This window comes from Vigna unguiculata, chromosome 4, assembly GCF_004118075.2.
Source record: "Vigna unguiculata cultivar IT97K-499-35 chromosome 4, ASM411807v1, whole genome shotgun sequence".
Classification (NCBI taxonomy): Eukaryota; Viridiplantae; Streptophyta; class Magnoliopsida; order Fabales; family Fabaceae; genus Vigna; species Vigna unguiculata.
Window position 1 is genome coordinate 37524622 of NC_040282.1, and position 20189 is coordinate 37544810.

The 20189-nt window shown below is 30.5% G+C and overlaps 1 protein-coding gene across 1 annotated transcript; it reads right to left on the reverse strand.

Moving 5' to 3' along the window:
* Positions 1-2812: 2812 nt before the first annotated feature.
* On the reverse strand, positions 2813-6208 carry LOC114180872 (receptor-like protein EIX1). The gene has a single exon (XM_028067164.1). It carries the CDS (start codon positions 6206-6208, stop codon positions 2813-2815), a length of 3396 nt encoding a protein of 1131 aa, XP_027922965.1.
* Positions 6209-20189: the final 13981 nt, after the last annotated feature.

A 20189-nucleotide genomic window follows, 5' to 3' on the forward strand; every position in this document is an offset into this window, starting at 1 on the left:
AAAACATCTCCATAATGGGTTTTTTGGTGGAAAAAGAAGATGTATGTGGTTGTACTCTTGATTTCAACCATTTCTGTACCTGAAAAATAAGATAAACAGAAAAAACCATTAGATCTTTGTAAAAAAATTCAAGAAAAATAACAGTTAGGTTGACAAACCAAAAAAAAAAGATATCCACAACAAAAATGGACAGATGAACGGAAAATCTCAGATGCATGTCTGTTTAACCTTCAGTTGAAGCCTGAAAAGAAAACAAACATGATGAACAGAGAACATGAAACGATGAAATGTAAGAAAAATAGAAAAAACAGCTCCATGGTCGTTTTTTTGGTGGTTAAAAAAGATGTCTGTGGTTGTACTCTTGATTTCAACCATTTATATACCTGAAAAATAAGATAAACAAAATGAATATATCAGATCTTTGCAAAAAAAATGAAGAAAAATACCAGTTAGCTTCACAAACACAATAAATTAAACATCAACAACAAAAATGGATAGATCAACGGGAAATCTGAGACGCATATCTTTATAAGCGACAGTTGAAGCCTGAAAACAAACCAAAAATGATCAACATAAGAAGATGAACAGATGAAATGTAAGGAAAAAAAAAAAGGAAGCATCTCCAGAATGGTTTTTTTGCTGGGTCGGTCAGAGAGAATGAGAAGATAGAGAAAGAAGAAAGAAGCCGCTGCCAGAGAGAATGAGAAAGATAGAGAAAGAAGAGAGAAGACGGTGGCAGAGAAAATGAGCAAGAGAGAGAAAGCATTGGTGACAGCAGAAGCGGAAAAGACACGGAAGAGAGAGAAAGATAATATACAGTTTAGATTTTCAGAAGTTTTTGACTTTTTTTTAAAAACTGAAAATGCTGAGAGAGTGACACGTAAGGTCTTTTACTTTTTGTAGATAAAAATTTGAATTACGAAGAGAATCAGATATATTATTCAATGTAAAAACTTCCTTTTGTTAGTTCACAATTGTATATTGATATTGATCTAAAGGCATCATCAGTTGTGGTTGCAAGAACTTTGTGATGAAGACAAGGTAGATGATCCATGAACTTCTGTGAAACCTTCGAAATAAGCATCGGTAAAAGATGAAACAAGAGAACATAATAGGATCGTGTAAATTGAAGACATAGATCATGGAATAAATTTGAGTGAGTTAGGGCATGATTAAGAGAGATGAAATTGAAAGAGGGAGACGAAATCAAAAGCAATGATGTAGGGAAACGAAATCGAAACAGATGACGCATGAAACGAAATCAAAAACAACAGGGAAACGAAATCGAATTAGCAGAGAAACGAAAACGAAAATGGAATCGAAATTGAAAGCAGAGAAATGAGATCGGAAGCGAAATAATGATAAAAAGCAAGGAGACGAAATTGGAATCAAAAATTCATTACCTTGAACTTCATACAAGAACGATGGAGGTACACTGGAGGCACGCACACGAAGCGTGCATTTTCTTCCTTACACGATAAAAACGAAAGAAAGGAAGAGGTAAGGGAATGGACGATTTATTCGTTTAATTAAAATTTACCAAAAAAGGAAATATGAATAGAAATAGAAAAGGTGGAAGAGAATTAAAATGGAACAGTTCTTCATCACACCGTCTTTGTATATGAAACTAAATCTTCTTTTACAGCAGAAATCTTGGTTCTGCATATTAAACTCTCTCTGTTATATATACTCCTGGCGCAATGCCTTCTTTCTCCATTTTAATCATGTTCACTCTTTCATATCAGTAATTCACTTTAAATTTCCATATCAACAGAGTTCGTAGATTATGAAAAGTCTACACTCATTTTTGTTGGAAGCTTTGTTTTTTGTTTGAACTTTGTTTACTTGAAAAGTCTTCCCATTCAAAGTCTTTGGATAGGTTGTTATGTTGTCTTTCCAATTCAATTTTAAGTTGAACAATACAGTATCATGAAAAATGATCATATTAAAGAAAACATTTTAATCCTTTATTATTAAACATTATTATCCTGCATCTGCTTCCTTTCCATTACTACTTTTCTTTACTCTCTACCTCTTTCATGAATCACTTTTCTTTTATAAGCTTTTATTTATGGCATTCAACATTTACCTTTTAACAATGAAAACTGAAACTAACAATACCAATTAATGAAAGCAGTACTCCTCCGATTAATCCAATGTATGAGAATTTTTTACATATCTTTGATCAAAAGTCTATCAAATGCAGAGCAGACAATTTTGCATATTCAAGATAGACCTTCATACCAGAGTCTCATTTTTCTCCTGTTTATATGTAAAATGTTAAAATAAAATGGACTAAATTTAAAAAGTGAAGAGATAAAGTTAAAAATGCTACGTCCAAAACTAAATGTTCACCAAGTATTTGAATCTTGCTGTTGAGAAAGAAAGTAGTCTTTTATAATGCCTTTGAATCTTGCTATTGAGAAAGAAATTATAACCATCTATAAATTTGAATACGAATGCCTTTGAGTATCTAAAACCCAAGCAACTCATTAAATATATTGCTTCAATTCTTTTCAACAAGAGTTCTACATGGTTCAAATTAAGTTCACACTGTCTAGATTTTCTAACAACAGATTGCAATTTGTTAAATTAGCTAGAATTTATCCATAATAAGTTGGACATGTAGATTCTTTAGCTTTGAAATCCACTAGTAATTTAAATAAATAACACTCTCATATTTGAAAATAAATCAAACAAAACATAAACTACCTGGAAATTTGATCAACTATGCAATACAGAGTAGTTCAAATTAACTTCCATGTTTTATAATAACTTTATTTCTCACCACATTAGATATATTGTACTCACATTAGAAAAAATATTGAAGTTTGAACCACACATGATCAAGGAAATGAAAATAGGCATAACGCCATGATCTACAAATGACCAGAGGACCAACTACTATCCAAAATCCCACCATATATCCAAATGTCATACCCACATAAAATAAGTTTAATCCATGCCTATCACTCCCTTTGCCATTCTGAATATAGCTTTTGTCATTGGAGCTGCAACTGATGGATAGTGGTGGGCCACAAAGATTGTTGCCAATAAAGTTGGACGCATCAAAGGTTTGCAACTGAGTTCCTGTTGGAATTTTTCCATTCAAACCATTATAAGACAAGTCTAGCATGCTTAGAAAGCTCAAATTTGAAATAGTTGGAGGGATTTCACCAGAAAGTTCATTCCCTGAAAAATCAATGGACAACAATGATCCCATATTACCAATGTTTTGTGGAATGTGACCACTAAGTTGGTTGTGGGACAAGTTCAAAAACATCAAACCATTTAAATCTGTGACTTCTCTGGGTATTTCTCCTACTAATTTGTTATTTGACAAATCAATGCTTGTTACCAACCCGAGAAAGTTTTTGTATTCATCTCCTCTTCCTTTCAACCAAAGACGAACACTGATTACAATATAATCTGAATATACAAATGTATAGTTTCTAGCAGAAAAATAGATAAGAGCAGTTGTACTTTTGTTCATCTGGGTCATGGTCTTCAAACTATTAAAACAAGTAGGTATGTTTCCAGTCAGATTATTTTGTGCAAGGTCTAACACTTGAAGAAGACTCATATCACATATTTTATTAGGAATGTGACCCGAAAATCTATTTGATCGAAGGATAAGAACCTTCATATCTAAAAATCTTTCTCCAACCCAAGTTGGAATTGTTCCTGAAAAATTATTTTCTCCAAGATCCAACAAAATCAATTTATTGGTCTTTTTCAAAATTGTAGGAAATGTTCCCGAGAGCAAGTTTTTACGGATGCTTAATGATTCTAGCTCTATTAAGGAACTCATGGATTGGGGAATGTTTCCAACAAAATTATTATTTTGTAAATTTACATCCAATAGATATGGCCAGATGTCCCAACAATCTGGTATCTCCCCTGATAAGTTATTCGATGCAAGATTGAGAAATTCTAATTTCATTGGCTTCTCTTTACCTTTACATAAAAAATCATCCATGGATTTGGAGAATGAATTGCTTGAAAGGTCCAAAAATCCCACACCATTTGAAAGTGAAGGAAATTTGCCACTTAACTTATTTGCACTTAGATCAACAGCAATTATAGATATTGGATTCTTTAAAGTAGTCTGAAGCTCACCATGGATATGATTATGAGAGAGATTTAGAAAAGAAGCTTCAGAAAATGTTTTCCAAAACCAATAGGGAATAGAATCCAAAATTCCCGTGTTAGGCATCGCTAAATAATTAAGTTTGTCTTGAGATTGAATCCATGAAGGAAATTTAGGACCTAATTGCCAAGAACTCATATCCAAATAAGTAAGTTGAAAAGTAGGATACCATTTTGAACCCACTTTTAAAGTCAAATTGTTTTCTGGTGCAGAAAACTTATACAAACTCGTAAGATTCGTGAGATGATCCTCTGTGACAACTCCTTCAAAACAATTATAATCAATATCAAGACTTGATAATTTAGAGAGTGATCTAAGACTTTCAAATGGATTTCCACCAAGTTGATTTGAGGACAAAATAAGTACTCTCAATGATGAAAGTTCTCCAAGTGATTTTGTATGTTTTCCATCACCTTTGTTGCCACAATAATCTAGTGTTACATTGCCTGAAAGTTGATTGTGTGATAAATCAAGTCGAACTAGAGAAGTCAACTTTCCTAAAGAAGTTGGAATTGAACCTTCAAGTTTATTGTGTGATAGATCAAGTATGACCAAAGAAGTCACCTTTCCTAAAGAAGTTGGAATTGGACCTTCAAGTTGATTGTATGACAGATCAAGTATAACTAGAGAAGTCATATTTCCTAAGGCATCATAAATATTTCCTTGTAAGTTGTTGCTTGATAGGTCCAAAAACTTGAGATGAGGAAAACTACTATAAAACCAATGAGGTATAGAAGATGAGAATGAATTTGAGTGCAAATCAAGATATTCAAGAAGTGTGAGATTTCGAAGACCATCAGGAATTGGACCTTCAAAGTAGTTAAAAGATGAAACGAGAGAAACAAGTTTCTTCAATCCAAACACCCACTTTGGAACAAACGAGATTCCAGAATGATAAGAAACCTCAGAAAGATCCAAAGTGAGGAGAGACGAGAAGTTAAGAAATGATTGTTGATTGTAGTGGGGAAGTGTACATCTCGACAAATCTAGGTGCACTAAAGAAGAAAGAGCTGGGAGGGAGTGAAGCAAGTGAAATGATTGGGATAGGTTTGCACCTCCTAAATTAAGATATTCAAGCTTTGTAAGACTTGACAACCAGTCAACATTTCCAATAAACAAAGTTTTGTCAATAGAATAACCACTATGAAGATTAAGGTAGAGCAAGTTGGAGAGATTTCCAATTTGAGAGGGAATAGTTCCATTGGCAACATCGCTTAGGTCTAGATACACCAAATTGGAAAGATTACCAATCTGGGGAGGAATGTTGCCCATGAATCTAGAAAAAGAGAGGTCCAAGTGAATTAAGGTGGTCATTGAGCCAAGAAAAGAAGGAATTGGCATACTTGCTTTAAGTGACCAAATGTTGCTCAATGTAAGATAACGAATTTTGGAAAGACTTGATAGCCAATTAATATTTTCAAGAAACAGATATTCTTCATCAGATCCAGTGAGGTGGAGGTGGAGCAAATTGGAGAGACTCCCTATCTGGGGAGGAATTGTTCCGTTGGCAACATAAGATAGGTCAAGATAGACCAAATTGGAGAGATTTCCAATCTGAGAAGGAATATTCCCCATGAATCCAGCATCAGAAAGATTGAGGTGAGTTAAAGAAGTCATTGTTGCAATGAAGGAAGGAATTGGAGTACTTGGAAAATGATTGCCGCTAAGATCCAAGTAATTCAAATGCTTCAAATCAACCAAACAAGGATTTATCTCTCCACCAAATGCTAGTTTATGATAGTCTTCCCATGCTTCTTCGTATGCTTCTAAATGCAATATATAAGGAAGGTTGTCATCGACATCAGGACGTGGAGTGGTGAGGTGAAGCTCTGCAACATGAGATGTAAAGTTGTTGCACACAACTCCATCCCACTCGCAGCAATTGGGATTCACAGAGGCATTCCAAGAAGAAAGCCTATTTGAAGGATCTGTGAGATCATGCTTCAACTTCAACAGTGTCTCTCTCTCACTTCCAATGCACACCGTCTCTCTGCACACACCAAAACTTGACATAAAAAGCGAATAAACAAACACAACCATAAAAAAGGCGGAAGTCATTTTTAACCAGCTATTGTAAAGAAACGAGTGCTTTTTCATTACAAAGAAGTGGTTATGGGTTATGCATACATACTAATACCCTATTTATAGAGAGAGCTGCACCACCTTTTCATAGTTGCTCTATCCGTCTATCAATTTTAATTTCTATGCTAATTTTATAAAATCAAATTCACCTCTCAATATCACTTTCATATTTTATCTTCTTTTTTTTTAGACCTTACAAAAGATCAGTGTTCCTCCTCTTCATCCCCAGCCAAAAAGTTTAAATAGTACTAAAGAAATAAACGATAATCAGATATTTAAATAAACGGTTAACTTTTATTTAACCAAAAATTATTTTTACAATTAAATAACTCTTTAAATCACTTTTAATGTTCTACTTTTTGTTGCTTTATTTCTTCTGACTGAAAGCCAATAATTACTTTTTAAAATTAGTATTCAAATCCATTTTAAAAACGCTCTTCATAAATAGTGAAGTTCTCACTAAATATCTTAACCTATTTATCTGACTGTCTCTATTGTTGGCTCCACCTTCGTTTTCTCTTTGTTTTCTAATCAAGTTCGGAGATGTATAATAATCCAACTTATTGTTTGACATAGTCTTAGCCTTTTCACTCTCATACTCACTAATTCATATATTATGGTAGGAAAGAACAATAAATATACAAGTCATCAAAATATATAACTTAAAAAGATTTTTTCTTCCTTATATTGCTCGACAAAATTATTATTTTTTCTATTTTAAGTGGAATGTTACAGTTTTTTCTTTCACATAATATTAATTAATTATTACGGAGACCTAAAAGAGTGTAAAATACTTGTATAAATTTTACATTTATGGGTTAGTGTGGTTTTTCTTTTTTAAAAAGTTTGGACATATTTTTCACACAAAAATAAAATAGAACATGGAAAAAGTGTTGAATATTTTGAAAAATATTATCCGTCTCCCATCCTTATACTTCATAATCCTCACTTTTAAAACTTTAATTTATTCAGAAAAAGGTAGAATATTATTACAATTTTCTACATGAAAGGAGAAGATCTCTTAACTTTTGTTTGAGTCGTGTAGAAAAAGAATTTTTGTGTAATGTTAAAGACAATGATACTTAATATTAATATTGATGGTGTTCTACCGTGCATTATTACGTGTCACACAAAAAATTTAACATGTGACAACAAAAGTTTTTGCAGAAAATATATTAAAAAATAAAAAAATGGAGATCTAGTTGATTATTTTTTTTTTAAAGTTAGAACATGATTAAAAAATTTTAAAAACAGGAACCAACTTAAAATCGTCTGACCAAAATACAGACAAAACGAATAATTAAACATTTATATTTATAGTAAAATTTGTTGTCATTGCGATTCTTACAAAATTTGATCTCTAATTTTACAAGTTAGTTCCGATTGGATTAAGATTTTAATGATTAGTTTGTAGATAAAGATAACGAAAGGATTTATGTCTCATGTAATTGTAAAAACATGATTCAGTAAATTATACTTGAAAATTTTATAGGAGTAAAAGAAAAAGAATCTAATAAACTTATATTTTGTATTAAATTTTTCATGAACAATAATTAAAAGTAAAAAAATAATTATTTGAGTAATTAAATCCCAAAGAAAGAGACCTAAGTTAGTAATTTTGCTTAAAAATTAGCTAAGATTCTCGATAGTTTTAGATCCTTTATTTAGTTAATTAGAGTTCTTGTGTAACTTTCTTTAAGTACTTAGATAAATAAACTTGGAAATAAAAAAAGTTTTGGGGTACAGAAAAAATGCTTTGGGATGCTTTGAAATTGTGTTATTTTTAATGTTTGGATCAATTAAAATCTTAAAACTGAATTTTTTTGGAAGAATACAAGAGCATGAAGCTACGACATCATTGCAAAAATTAATGTATCGTCTCATCTTAAAATTGTGTTAAATTCTTTTAGAATTCCCTTCAATCACGGAACTGAAACAAATAAAAGTATTGCAGATGAATGACATCATATTGAAAGAAAGAAATAAAAACAAAGTATTGCAAAGACTTAATTAAACTTAGTCTTTCATAGAAACATATTCTTTTTAAAAGTATCAATTTAAAGGAGGAGAAGCAACGTAAACGTAATTTAGGTGCTAAAAAAGTATGAAAGGATTGTTTGAATTGTAAGTCTACACAAAATGTTGGCATTCAAAAGTCTTTGTCTTTTTGTCATTTGGTTTTCAATATTCTTCTTCCACTCCTTTTCTTGCTTTTCATTCTTTTCATTTGAAGGAATGATTTTGTTTATCGTATTTAAACAGACACCAAAAGTTATATTTAATTAAAGTAATGTTTTATTAACTCTTTTCTACACTTTATATGTGTTTTTAGTTTACATGGGTTTCTTATTCCTCGTCCATATTATAAGTTAGAAAATTAAGCACACTAAAGAAAGAAAAAAATAGAAGTATTCCAACCCATTTTATGAGTTATGAAATTGGGACATGGTGAGAAAAGGAAATGCAGACAATCAAATCAAAAGACTTTTAAAGTCTTATTCATTGTATGGGTTACAAAATTACACACCACACATAAATCATAAAATCAAACCTATTTTAAAGATCCACTTATTTATTTTCGTCATGTAATCTATTATATGAAAATGTTCAAAGAAATAAACGAGAATCATATATTTAAACAAGTTAACTTTTTTCAATCAAAATAATTTTGCAATTAACTAACTTCTTAAATCACTTTTGATGTTATTATTTTATTTGGCTTGATTTCTTCTAATTAATTGACAACAAAGAATTATTTTATAAAATTAATATTGAAATATATTTTAAAGAATCTTTATAAACAGTCACACTAAATGTATTATCGCTGCCCACATTTCTAAAGGTCTCTATTTTTGTTTCTTTCTTTTTTTGCCTTTTTTTTTATTTATAAAATTTGAAAGAGCTTGACTATAAATATCTAATTCATTGTTTGACTCGGTCTTAGCCATTCACTTCACACTCACTCACTCCAATATCAGGCCAAGCCATGAAGCTTTTTTTTTTTCTTATGTGCTGGAATATTCTATGCTGTAGCAAACAAGAAGAAAAATACAAGTCATAAAAAACCCTAACTTGTAAAGATTTTTTTTTTTCTTTTATGCAACTTTTTGTTTTCACTATCAATTATTTGAAAAAGTTATTGGCGTAAAGTGTTGGAAATATCTAATATAATTTATAAAATATATAATTAAAATATTATCTTATAATTATTTATATTCTTTTTAGAATTTTAATTTATGGGTAAATATTATTTATGGTTAATGATTATATTTTTTATTACGAATTAATATTTTATTTAATCAAATTTATTACAATTATTTTGTATTTTTATCTATATTATCTTTTAAGACATTAATGTTCATAAAAAGTTCAGAGATCTTTCACTACACTCGAATTATTGTTGTTTTTTGGGTGAGAAGCACATGTCATGTTTAGACATTGTTGTTTTCTCTAAGCATGTGTCTCATTTACTTGTTATATTTTATTGTTGGGTCTGATTAATATCCTTTCATTCATATACATGTTAGTATTATTATTACTCTAATAATTATTATTACATTATTCATATTTTTATTATTATTAGTTTTATTTGTTTAATCATTTTCTAACATTATTAGAGAGAAAAACTTATTCATTTCTAACATTAAAGACAATATAGAACATTTTCTAACATTATTAGAGAGAAAAACTTATTCATTTCTAACATTAAAGACAATATAGAACAGAAAACCGAAAATATTTTTTTTATATGAAATAATGTGTATTATAGTTATAATTAAATCAGTCTCAACTAAGTCTAAAAAATTATATATAATTGTTTTTATTTACATTGATAACAATAAATGAAACTATGGATAAATTAAATTATGGCTCTGTGATTTTGTTTGTTGTGATGTCTAAAGATAATGTTTTTTCTATTACATTAATCTATACTTTAATATCTTCTACTCTTACAATGGATAAATAGAGATGTTCTAGATCATGAATATATTTCAAGTGTTTTGCATGAAAAACAATTATAAAATAATTTGCCGTACTAAAACTACTATTGAGTTATGAAACTATGTATTTGCAAGAAAAAACGTTTATCTTTATATATATATATATATATATATATGACTGGTAATAATATTTTTATAAGATTTATTAACTTAAAAATATTGTTTATGACATTGAAATTAAAATGAATTATTTTAATTGACATCATGCTTATGATAATGTGTGTGCTAAAAAAAAAAATCATTTTAAAAATTGAGGGGATAGTGAAGTAAAATTAAACTTATCTTCTAAAAGTTATCTGTTCTTTTAATATGAATATCTCATTTTTATGAATTTAGAAACTTTCTTGCTGCTCAACAAGGTTATGAAGTAGTTTTTTTATTACAATGAATTATTATTTCTAAACATGTGATTTGGTTGATAAATGATATATTTGTGATGATTTGTTTGAGTTAGTACCTTTATCTTGTAATAAAATATTTAGTAATTTTTCTTTGATCATTACAAACATAAGTTGTGATATATGATATACTATTATTAGAAATGTTGAGAAGTTTGGTTAGAGATTATTCAAATTATATAATTTTGAGGTACACAATTAATTAAAAAGGAAAGTGATGAATATATGTCTTTAGAAATGAGAATAAATGTCTTTATAAATGAGATTTTGTGTGAAACTCATAATATTATTTCTTAAGTAACATGTGTATAGTACTAATCTAATGGTACTGTGAAAGAAAAAAAATGTTTCAATATGGTTAATGTTATTCTACAAGTTCTAGCATGCTTAAAATGATATAAGATGAAACTTTATATTTTGTTTGTCATATCCTCAAATATTTGTCCTTACAAAAGGTTGTGATAAAACTCTTATGAGTTAAAAAAAAAAAAAGGAACCAGATTTAAAATATTTCAAAGTGTGAAGATATCTTGCAATGGTTAATATACCTCTTAATAAAAATAAATAAAATCTATTTGTTATATATTTTAAAGTGGATGAAAATATATCTCTAGTACTATTTTGTCATCTAGTAATAATATTTTTTGTGATTCTTCTAGTTATGACAATATGTTCAATTTATAGAGATTATTGAAGGATATACTAATGTAAATTACATATTGATTCTTGTGACACAAAATCAATTACTAGTTATGGTTATGTTTTAATCTTGGATAGAGGTCCACTACAGTGAAAATATGTTTAAAAGAAACTATTGCTCTGTCATAATCTATTATGTAAGCATCAATTATTTCTATTTTTAATATATTTGATAATCAAATTGTTATATTTAAAGTTTATATTAAAAATATCAATGAAAAAAATTGACATATAAGAATGGGAGACAAAGTTTAAATATTTTTCATTCTTTGAAGATGTACTAAAGAAATAAACCAGAATCATATATTTAAATATACAGTTAACTTTTATTTAACCAAAATAATTTTTACAATTAACTAACTCCCTAAATCACTTTTAATTTTATATTTTTTGTAGCTTGATTTCTTCTGACTGAAAGCCAAGAATTACTTGAATCCAATTTACAAACTCTCTTCATAAATAGTGAAGGCCTTTGACTCTCATACTCACTAATTCATATATTATGGTTTCTTTTTCAAATTTTATTTACTTATATGCGCTAAGAAAGAGGAATAAATTAATATACAAGTCATCAAAATATCTAACTTACAAATATATATATATATATATATATATATATATATATATATATATATATATATTATTTTTTATTTATTTTAATTATTTGGTTTGTCATGAAACTCATTCACATTTCAATTATATTTTTCATCTTATCATAACATTTATGTAATTATGTTAAAAATATGTATGTTAATTAAAATTTTTTATGTCTCACATTTGAATATTTCTATTATTTTTTAATATTTTTATTTAATGTATATTTTTCTTTCACATGAAAATGTTTAATACTCTCAATTTAAGTATTTAATGGCACAAACATTTCGTTTACTAGGTAATATAAAAAAAATCATTTACTTATTATTCTTATTATTAGTTTTTGTTTCATTTGAATAACTTTTCTATTTCACTAAAAAAAGTTTTGTTATTTCTCAACCACTGAGTATATATGTTAATATTTGAAAAGTTTTTTTAGATTTCTAAGATATTTTTCAACTTATCATACCCTTAATTATACATTTGTTTTCCTTTGTGCGATTTTTTTCAATAGTCTCTCAAGTTGTTTGTAAACATTTGTTAATTTTTTAATATTTTTATTTCTTGTTTATTTTCATTATGTAGAATACTATTTCGATATATTTTATCTAATTACTTTTTTTTTTATTTTTTAACTCATTATCAATTATACTGTAATTTTTTCACTATAATTGTATAAATAACTTTTATTTACTACAATATAAAAATTTAATGTAATTGTCATTAATATTTTTTTATCACCATCCAACATAATTGACGTTCAAAAGATACAATATCTATGTTAAAATTTTATTATTATGATTATTATTTGTTCTTTGTATCATTTTGATTAAGTAATGTATTATAACATTTATTAGTGTATAAAAAAGAGATTCATTAGAATTTAAAAGATTGAAGTAAACAAACATTTAAAATATATTTTAATTTGAATTATTTTTTTCCTTTTATATTTTCTTAAAAATATTTTTAAATTTATCAACTAGGTTTCATTAATCTTTGCAAATTTAATAAATGTGTTGGTTCTCATGGAATTTTATTTGGTATTATAATCTAAAATGTAAAAAATTATAATTTATTTTAAAATTTTATTATGATTATTATTTGTTCTTTGTATCATTTTGATCAAATGATGTATTATAACTTTTATTAGTGTATAAAAAAGAGATTCATTAGAATTTAAAAGATTGAAGTAAACAAACATTTAAAATATATTTTAATTTGAATATTTGTTTTTCGTTTATATTTTTAATTTTTTTTTAAATATTATCAACTAGGTTTCATTAATGTTTGTAAATTTAATAAATGTGTTGGTTCTCATGGGATTTTATTTGGTATTATAATCTAAAATGTAAACAATTATAATTTATTTTAAACTTTTATTATGATTATTATTTGTTCTTTGTATCATTTTGATCAAATGATGTATTATAACTTTTATTAGTGTATAAAAAAAAAATTTATTAAAATTTAAAAGATTGAAGTAAACAAACATTTAAAATATATTTTAATTTAAATATTTGTTTTTCTTTTATTTTTTAAAAAATATTTTAAAATTTTATCAATTATGTTCATAATATTTGCAAATTTAATAATTATTTTAGTTCTCATGAAATTTTATTTGGTATTATAATATAAAATGTAAACAATTATAATTTATTTTAAAATATTTGATATCGAAGAAACAACCATCATTCTAATATCGAATATTTGATAATATTATGTTTCCTTTATCATAATTTTATATTATTTTATAAAAATTAATTAAAATTAATATTGAAGTAGTAAGAAAATGAGTATGGGTATGGGTACAAGATTATACCAGTTACTCGGTGGGATGAAGATGGGTCAAAAGTTTAATACCCGTTGGGTTTGGGTATGGGGATGGGGATGAATTTTTTTTCCGGGGATGGGTATGGGATAGCGAAACTCGTACCCGCCCCGCCCCGTTGTCATCCCTAATCAGGACTCTCCAAAAATTTTTTATTTCATTTTTTTATATATTTTAAAATTATATTTATATATTTATATATTATTTATATTAATTTTCTTAAATATTTTCTTAAAACCTCATGTATATATAGTTCATTCTCTCTTTTTTTTTTTCTTTTGTACTTCTATTAATTTTTCATCTCTCCTTTCCTTTTTTTTAATTTTCATCTTTAATCTCTTTAATTTTTTAAAATAAAATTACACTACAGTGAGATTGATGAGTTAAAAAACATTTTGAATTAATTAATATTTTTTTGAATAAATTTATTTTACATTTTTTTAATAATTTTCTTCTGGTATGTGATAAATTTGTTTAGTGTGTATCATGGGACAATGATAAATTTCTTTTTCTAAATAGGTGAGAGTTGTTAAATTAATATTAGAAAAATTATAATAAAAAAATAAAAGAATTTTTTTGTGTTGATTAAACTTAAGAAATTTCACGAGAATCCAAGAATTAAAGGCACTAAAAAACAATTATATGAAGTTTTAAAATTATATGTAATGAATTTGAAAAAAAAAATCTAATTTGGAACCTCTAAATTTTTTTCTAAGTTTCGCCACTGCACGTGTCAGTGTCCTATCGCACAATACCAAATGTCATACCAAAGACTTGACATGTGATAATAAATATTTTTACAAAAAATTATATTAAGGAATTAAAAGCAAATTAAGAAAAAAACTACATATATTGATACTACAAGAATTTATAATTTTAATTGGGGTTTATTATCTGGGGTTATAATAACCTCCACTAAAATATATACATAATTGGGGTTTTTTAAACCCTCACTAAGTATAAGGGGTTTTATGACTAATCCCGTTAAAATTATTCTCTTTATTTTGTAATTTTTAAGATTTTTATTTGGGTAAGATTTTTCTCTTTGTGCAGAGACTTTTTCTCTTTCTCGGAGGCTCAAGTAACTATTTTTGCTCTGGAAGAAGGAAGAAGGAAGAAGGTGTTTGCTGGTAGGAAGAAGAAAGAGGCTCATGCTCTTCGCTTAAGGTAAACTGTGGCTTTCAATTTCATTTTCGTTTTTCTGGTTCCTTCTCTTTCGATTTCAATTTCAATTTCGTTTCTTTGCTTATCGTTCGTGTCCAAGGAGGTTGTGGCTTGTGTCTCATGAGGAAGACGTTCTCTCTTTCGAGTCCATCGTTCTCTTTGAAATTAGGTAGTAAACACATATCTCCCTACTTTCAATTTCGTCATTGTTTCGATTTCATTTCCACTGCTTTCAATTTCATCGTTGTTTCGATTTCATTTTCACGACTTTCAATTTCGTCGTTCTTTTGATCCCCATGCTTTTATTTTCGTCTCAATTAATTATGTCTTCTGATCTCAGCGTGTCTCTCACTGTTCTCACCATGAACAAGTTCATTTATTTATAGCAATGTCATAATAATATAAGCTTAACTTTGGGTATTAAAGGGACTTTTCGAAACCCCAAACATTAATGGGGGTTTTCGAACCTCAAGCATTAACGGAATTTTCGAACCCCATGCATTAACAGGGGTTTTCGAACCCCGAGCATTAATGGGGGTTTTTGAACTCCATGCATTAACGGGGGTTTTTGAAATCCCCGGTAAGTTACGCTATTTATAGGAGTTGTTAAAAATCTCCGGTAATCTGTTAGTTACGCTTGTTCTTCTAGGAGAATTGCAAACCCCTGGTAAAATTATTAGTAGGGGTTAAAACCCTAGAAATGTTAAATATAACCCCCCACTAAAAATAATTATTTTTTAGTGTGATGATAGCATGTCCTTAATGTCATGTCATTGGTAATTTTTTTAAAGAATCTAATCAAGACTATTTTTAAAATTTGAGATTTATTTGAAATTTTTTTTTAAAAACAAGACTAACTTGAAATGTTTCAACTAAATTAAAAACCAAATGAGTAATTAAACTTTTTTATTTATAATAACATTTTTATAATGTTGTCTTATAAAATATTATTATTCAAAATTTTAATAACAATTTGAAAATATGTCTCCCTTTTAAAAAATATATATTATTAAAGATTTATAGTAATATTTTGTTAGTTACTTTTTTACTAAAAAGATATTACTAAAGATTTATTTACATTTTGAAAAATGTTGTATTTTCATTAAATAAATATTATCAAAATCATTAGTACCATAGAATATGCTTTAACATTTGATATAATATTACTAAATTATATTAATAAACACAAGTTATAATTTATTAATATTTTTTTATTGTTACTAAACATCGTATATTTTATTCAAAGTAAAAATAATTTATAGCAATTTGTTTTCTTACACGCACTTCACAGATATTTTGTAATGCTCTATTTAATAATTAAACTCAATTAAATGAAAATGTCACACAATATAATATAATGAGCGAAGATTCAAAGTATGACGTCACTTCACATAATTATCCAGAAATGCTAGAAGAAACCAAGGCACACCACAATGCCAAATATAAACAAAATACAAGAACCTGACAGTAGTTATTAGAGTACTAAAGGACAAAATAGTATATGGGCTATTACCAGTGCAGTAAGGGCTTTTGACCCCGGTTGTTTTTGTTATTCTACCTCGGTTTTAGAACCGATACATATTAGGGTGAGGCCAAAAGGTATGACTTTTGGCCTCGGGTGTTAACCGAAGCCATAAAGTGCTTTTTCTGCCTCGGGTAACGTAAGAACCGAGGCCATAGGGGACATTTTTTTGGAACACCACTGCAGTTGTGGTAAGTCGTTCGAGAGCACGATGGAAATCGGCAATATCCAAATTGAATCGGAACAAGAACATAGTTTTCGTCCTCCTCCACACTTCCCTTAACCACACAGGTTGAATCTCCATTCACAATCTCCTCCACACTTCTCGAACACGGTCCTGAAGGAGTATCAGATCGCACTCACCTTCGCCACCGATTACAACGAACTCGACCAACCCACCAATGGCATCTTCCGCCCCGTCTGGAACCTTGCGCAGGTAACACCGGAAGCCATCAAGTGGTTCAAGGAAAAGGCCGGAAGCATGGACGTGGAGGTGGAAGTGTTCATCTCCATCGGCAACCGCAGCAACCGTCACCCCTTCAAATCCCTCGACAGAGAAGCATGGATTGTCAACGCCACCGACTCACTCACGCGCCTTATCCAGGAGGTGAACCTCCAAGTGGACGACATCGACGTGCAGTACGAGGAAATCGAGCCCCCTAGTTTTAGCCCCTCTTCCACTTTGCATTTCAACCAGCCTTTTCAACAAACCCTAAAATGGAGGTGCAGCGAACCAGCGGCGGCAGCAAACCAGCGGCGGCAGCAAACCAGCGGCGGAAGCAAACCAGGGCGGTAGCGAACCAGCGAACAACGAACCAGTGACGGTGGAGGGGTAGGTTGCAGAACCAGTGACGGTGGAGGGGTAGGTTGCAGGGAGAGAGAAGAGAGAAATAGAGTTATTGAGAGAAATGGAGACTGCGGCGGGGAAGAAGAAAAAGAAAAAAGGGCACGCATTTTGGCACCGTTTATCAATCACCCAAGGCAAAATATGTGAGTTTTTGGCTTCGATTCTCCGCAATCGTGGCATATGCTAGTTTTTGGCACCAATTTTTTATCAACCGAAGCATAACACCGTTTTTGGCTTCGGGTGTTCTGTGAACCGAGGCATAAAAGTTGGGTAGAATTGCAAAATTGCTACCGCGCCATTATATGCTTCGGTTTTTTTGATAACCGAGGCATATAAGGCAAGTTAAAAACAATAATCTGCACTAGTGTATAGCCCTGTGAGAAAGCCCAAAATAGAAGAATCCAACCCAGGTGGGCTACGCAGCGAAACCATTACCTCCCTGTTGACCACGAGTGTTCCTCGCATCTGCTCATATCAATAAATTGATGATCATCGCAAAAAGAGGAAACCACACATACAGGACATACAACAAACAACAGAAGGGTAAGCTAGAGCTGAAAAATAGTTTATCATGCAGTTACATACAATTTCATAGTTCAGGATACATAGGTCAACCCATCATGTTAAGACTTGCAAACAATACACTAAGACTCAGACACTACTCATCTGGATACATATAATTTAGTCAGATTCAGCGGATGCTTGCACTTGCGATGGATTCCCTGCTCTACCGAGCTGCTCACCCCCGACCTAAGTGTTACGATGTCTCAACCCCCACACACAAGGTTAGCCCTTAATGGGTTTCAGGCCTCCTACTACTCTCACCACAAGAGTCAGTCCGCTCTATGTGAGACTAACTGACTCCTTAGAGTGTCAGGATGCAACCTTACCTTGAATCCTTACTAAATTATATAGATGGGGCACCACCATGAACTCCCACTAACATGGATCACTAAGGCACCACCATAAAGTCTCACCTAGAGACTCATGGAATTACGTCCTAACCAAACCAATAACATGTTTCATCCATTAATATAGAATCATATTCCACCAACCAAGTAATATTTGTCATGCATATAAGTCTTATACCAACCTTTATAACCAATCCTCATTCATATTCCATGTCAAATCCATACCAACTCATCATTCTCAATCCATGAAATCAACCATACATGTAGCATGCCCAAATCATATTAAACTCATCCATCGCAGACTATAGATTATCTCATTCATACATAATCACCCAAATTCATACTTTAAAAGCAAGATCAACACAAAAATAGAGCCAACATTTGAGAACAGAGAAACAACAGAGCAAGCCACATTCTCGCCCAGCTTCTCGCTCAAGCAAAAAGGTCTCGCTCAGGCGAGCTCCTTTCGCCTAGGTGAGAGCTCGATAATCAGGAACAATAGCCATCTGCACTAACTCACTTAGGCGATATCTCCTCGCTTGAGCGAGGCATTCTCTCACTCAAAACGAAGATGGCTCGCCTGAGCGATAGCTCGTGCAAAAGGCTTGGGCGAGTCTCTGCCAGTCTCGCTTAGGCGAGACCATCTCGCTTGGGCGAGATTATCAGTTCTCGCCCTTGTTCGTACCTGCAGCAGCCACATTTTTACATCCCAACAATGACACAAGGCATTCCACAATTCAATAACCAACACACAAGCCATAAATCATGAAATATCATCAAAGCAAGCATAAAACAGAGATTTAGCAAAAGCCTAACTTCCCTTACCTGGAAAGTGTTAGCTAAGAGCTTCGACACCCGAACCGTGAAGAACAGTAGCTCAAGGAGTAGCTTCGAGAGCTGAAAAACAGTGGAACTAGTTCAAAATGATCTCACTAAGAAAAACCCTAGTTGGAACCACAAAGAAGAAACTGAATGGAGAAGGAGCATGAGTTGGAACTGACTTACGTGGAGTAGAAAATCTGGTTTGAGCTAGCTTGAAAAGGGCTAAGGGCTAAACCCTAGCAGAGCGTTCTGAAAGGAAGAGGGAGCGCATGAGAAAGGCTTTTTTGCAAAGTGAGAGCTGAATGGGAGACCTGGGCTGCTTTAAGGGTCTTGGCACCCTATGGACTAACCTCTAGGCCTAACAGTGTGGCAGCCCTTAAACATTAGGGCACTAAAATAAAACTGGGCCTTACATATTCTAAGCTTGATAATAATTTTGTAACGAAATTGAAAGGGCGCTTCTCTCTGCACCTCCAAGCCTTCTTCTGTACCCCCAAAATTTACTATTATACCTTTCATTAATTTATAGGTGAAAGTGGGTGAAAACGCTGGAAGAGCAGTAAATGAAATTTACTGCGTCGTCAACTTCTCTGCACCCCCAAATTATTTCATACGTATTTCTTCCCGTTCTGTGTTTCTTCTCCATTCTCATTGTGCCTTCATTTTAATTTTTCTCCGTTTCATTCTCTCGTGGTGGTCCCTATCCGAGGTTTAATTTTATCTGCTTCATTCTCTCGTGGTGGTCCCTGGTTCGAGGTTTGTGTCACTTTCATTCATTTTATTTTTGAAAGCTCTCTTCTTTATTCTCTGTCATTGTCCTTCTGTGCTTGAAGGTTCTGTGCTTGAAGGTGGTACTGTGAGTTCCCTGTGCTTGAAGTCCTCCATTCTCTCCTCTTATCTTCTCTCCAAGTTAGCCTTCGGAGTTGGAATGTTAATATTAGTTTTACTTTATTTTCCTGTTTATTCTGTGAAACGAAATTCATATTCCGTTCTAAAAAGTATGAAACTGATTCCAAATTTCGTTTCAAAAAAAACATGGAAACTTTATGAAATGGATTCTGGAATCTGTTTCACACCTTTTTGAAACGGATCACGTATTTCGTCTTTTGGAAAAATTTAAAAATTTGTGAAACAGAATACGAATTCCGTTTCAGAAAAGTATGTAACAGAT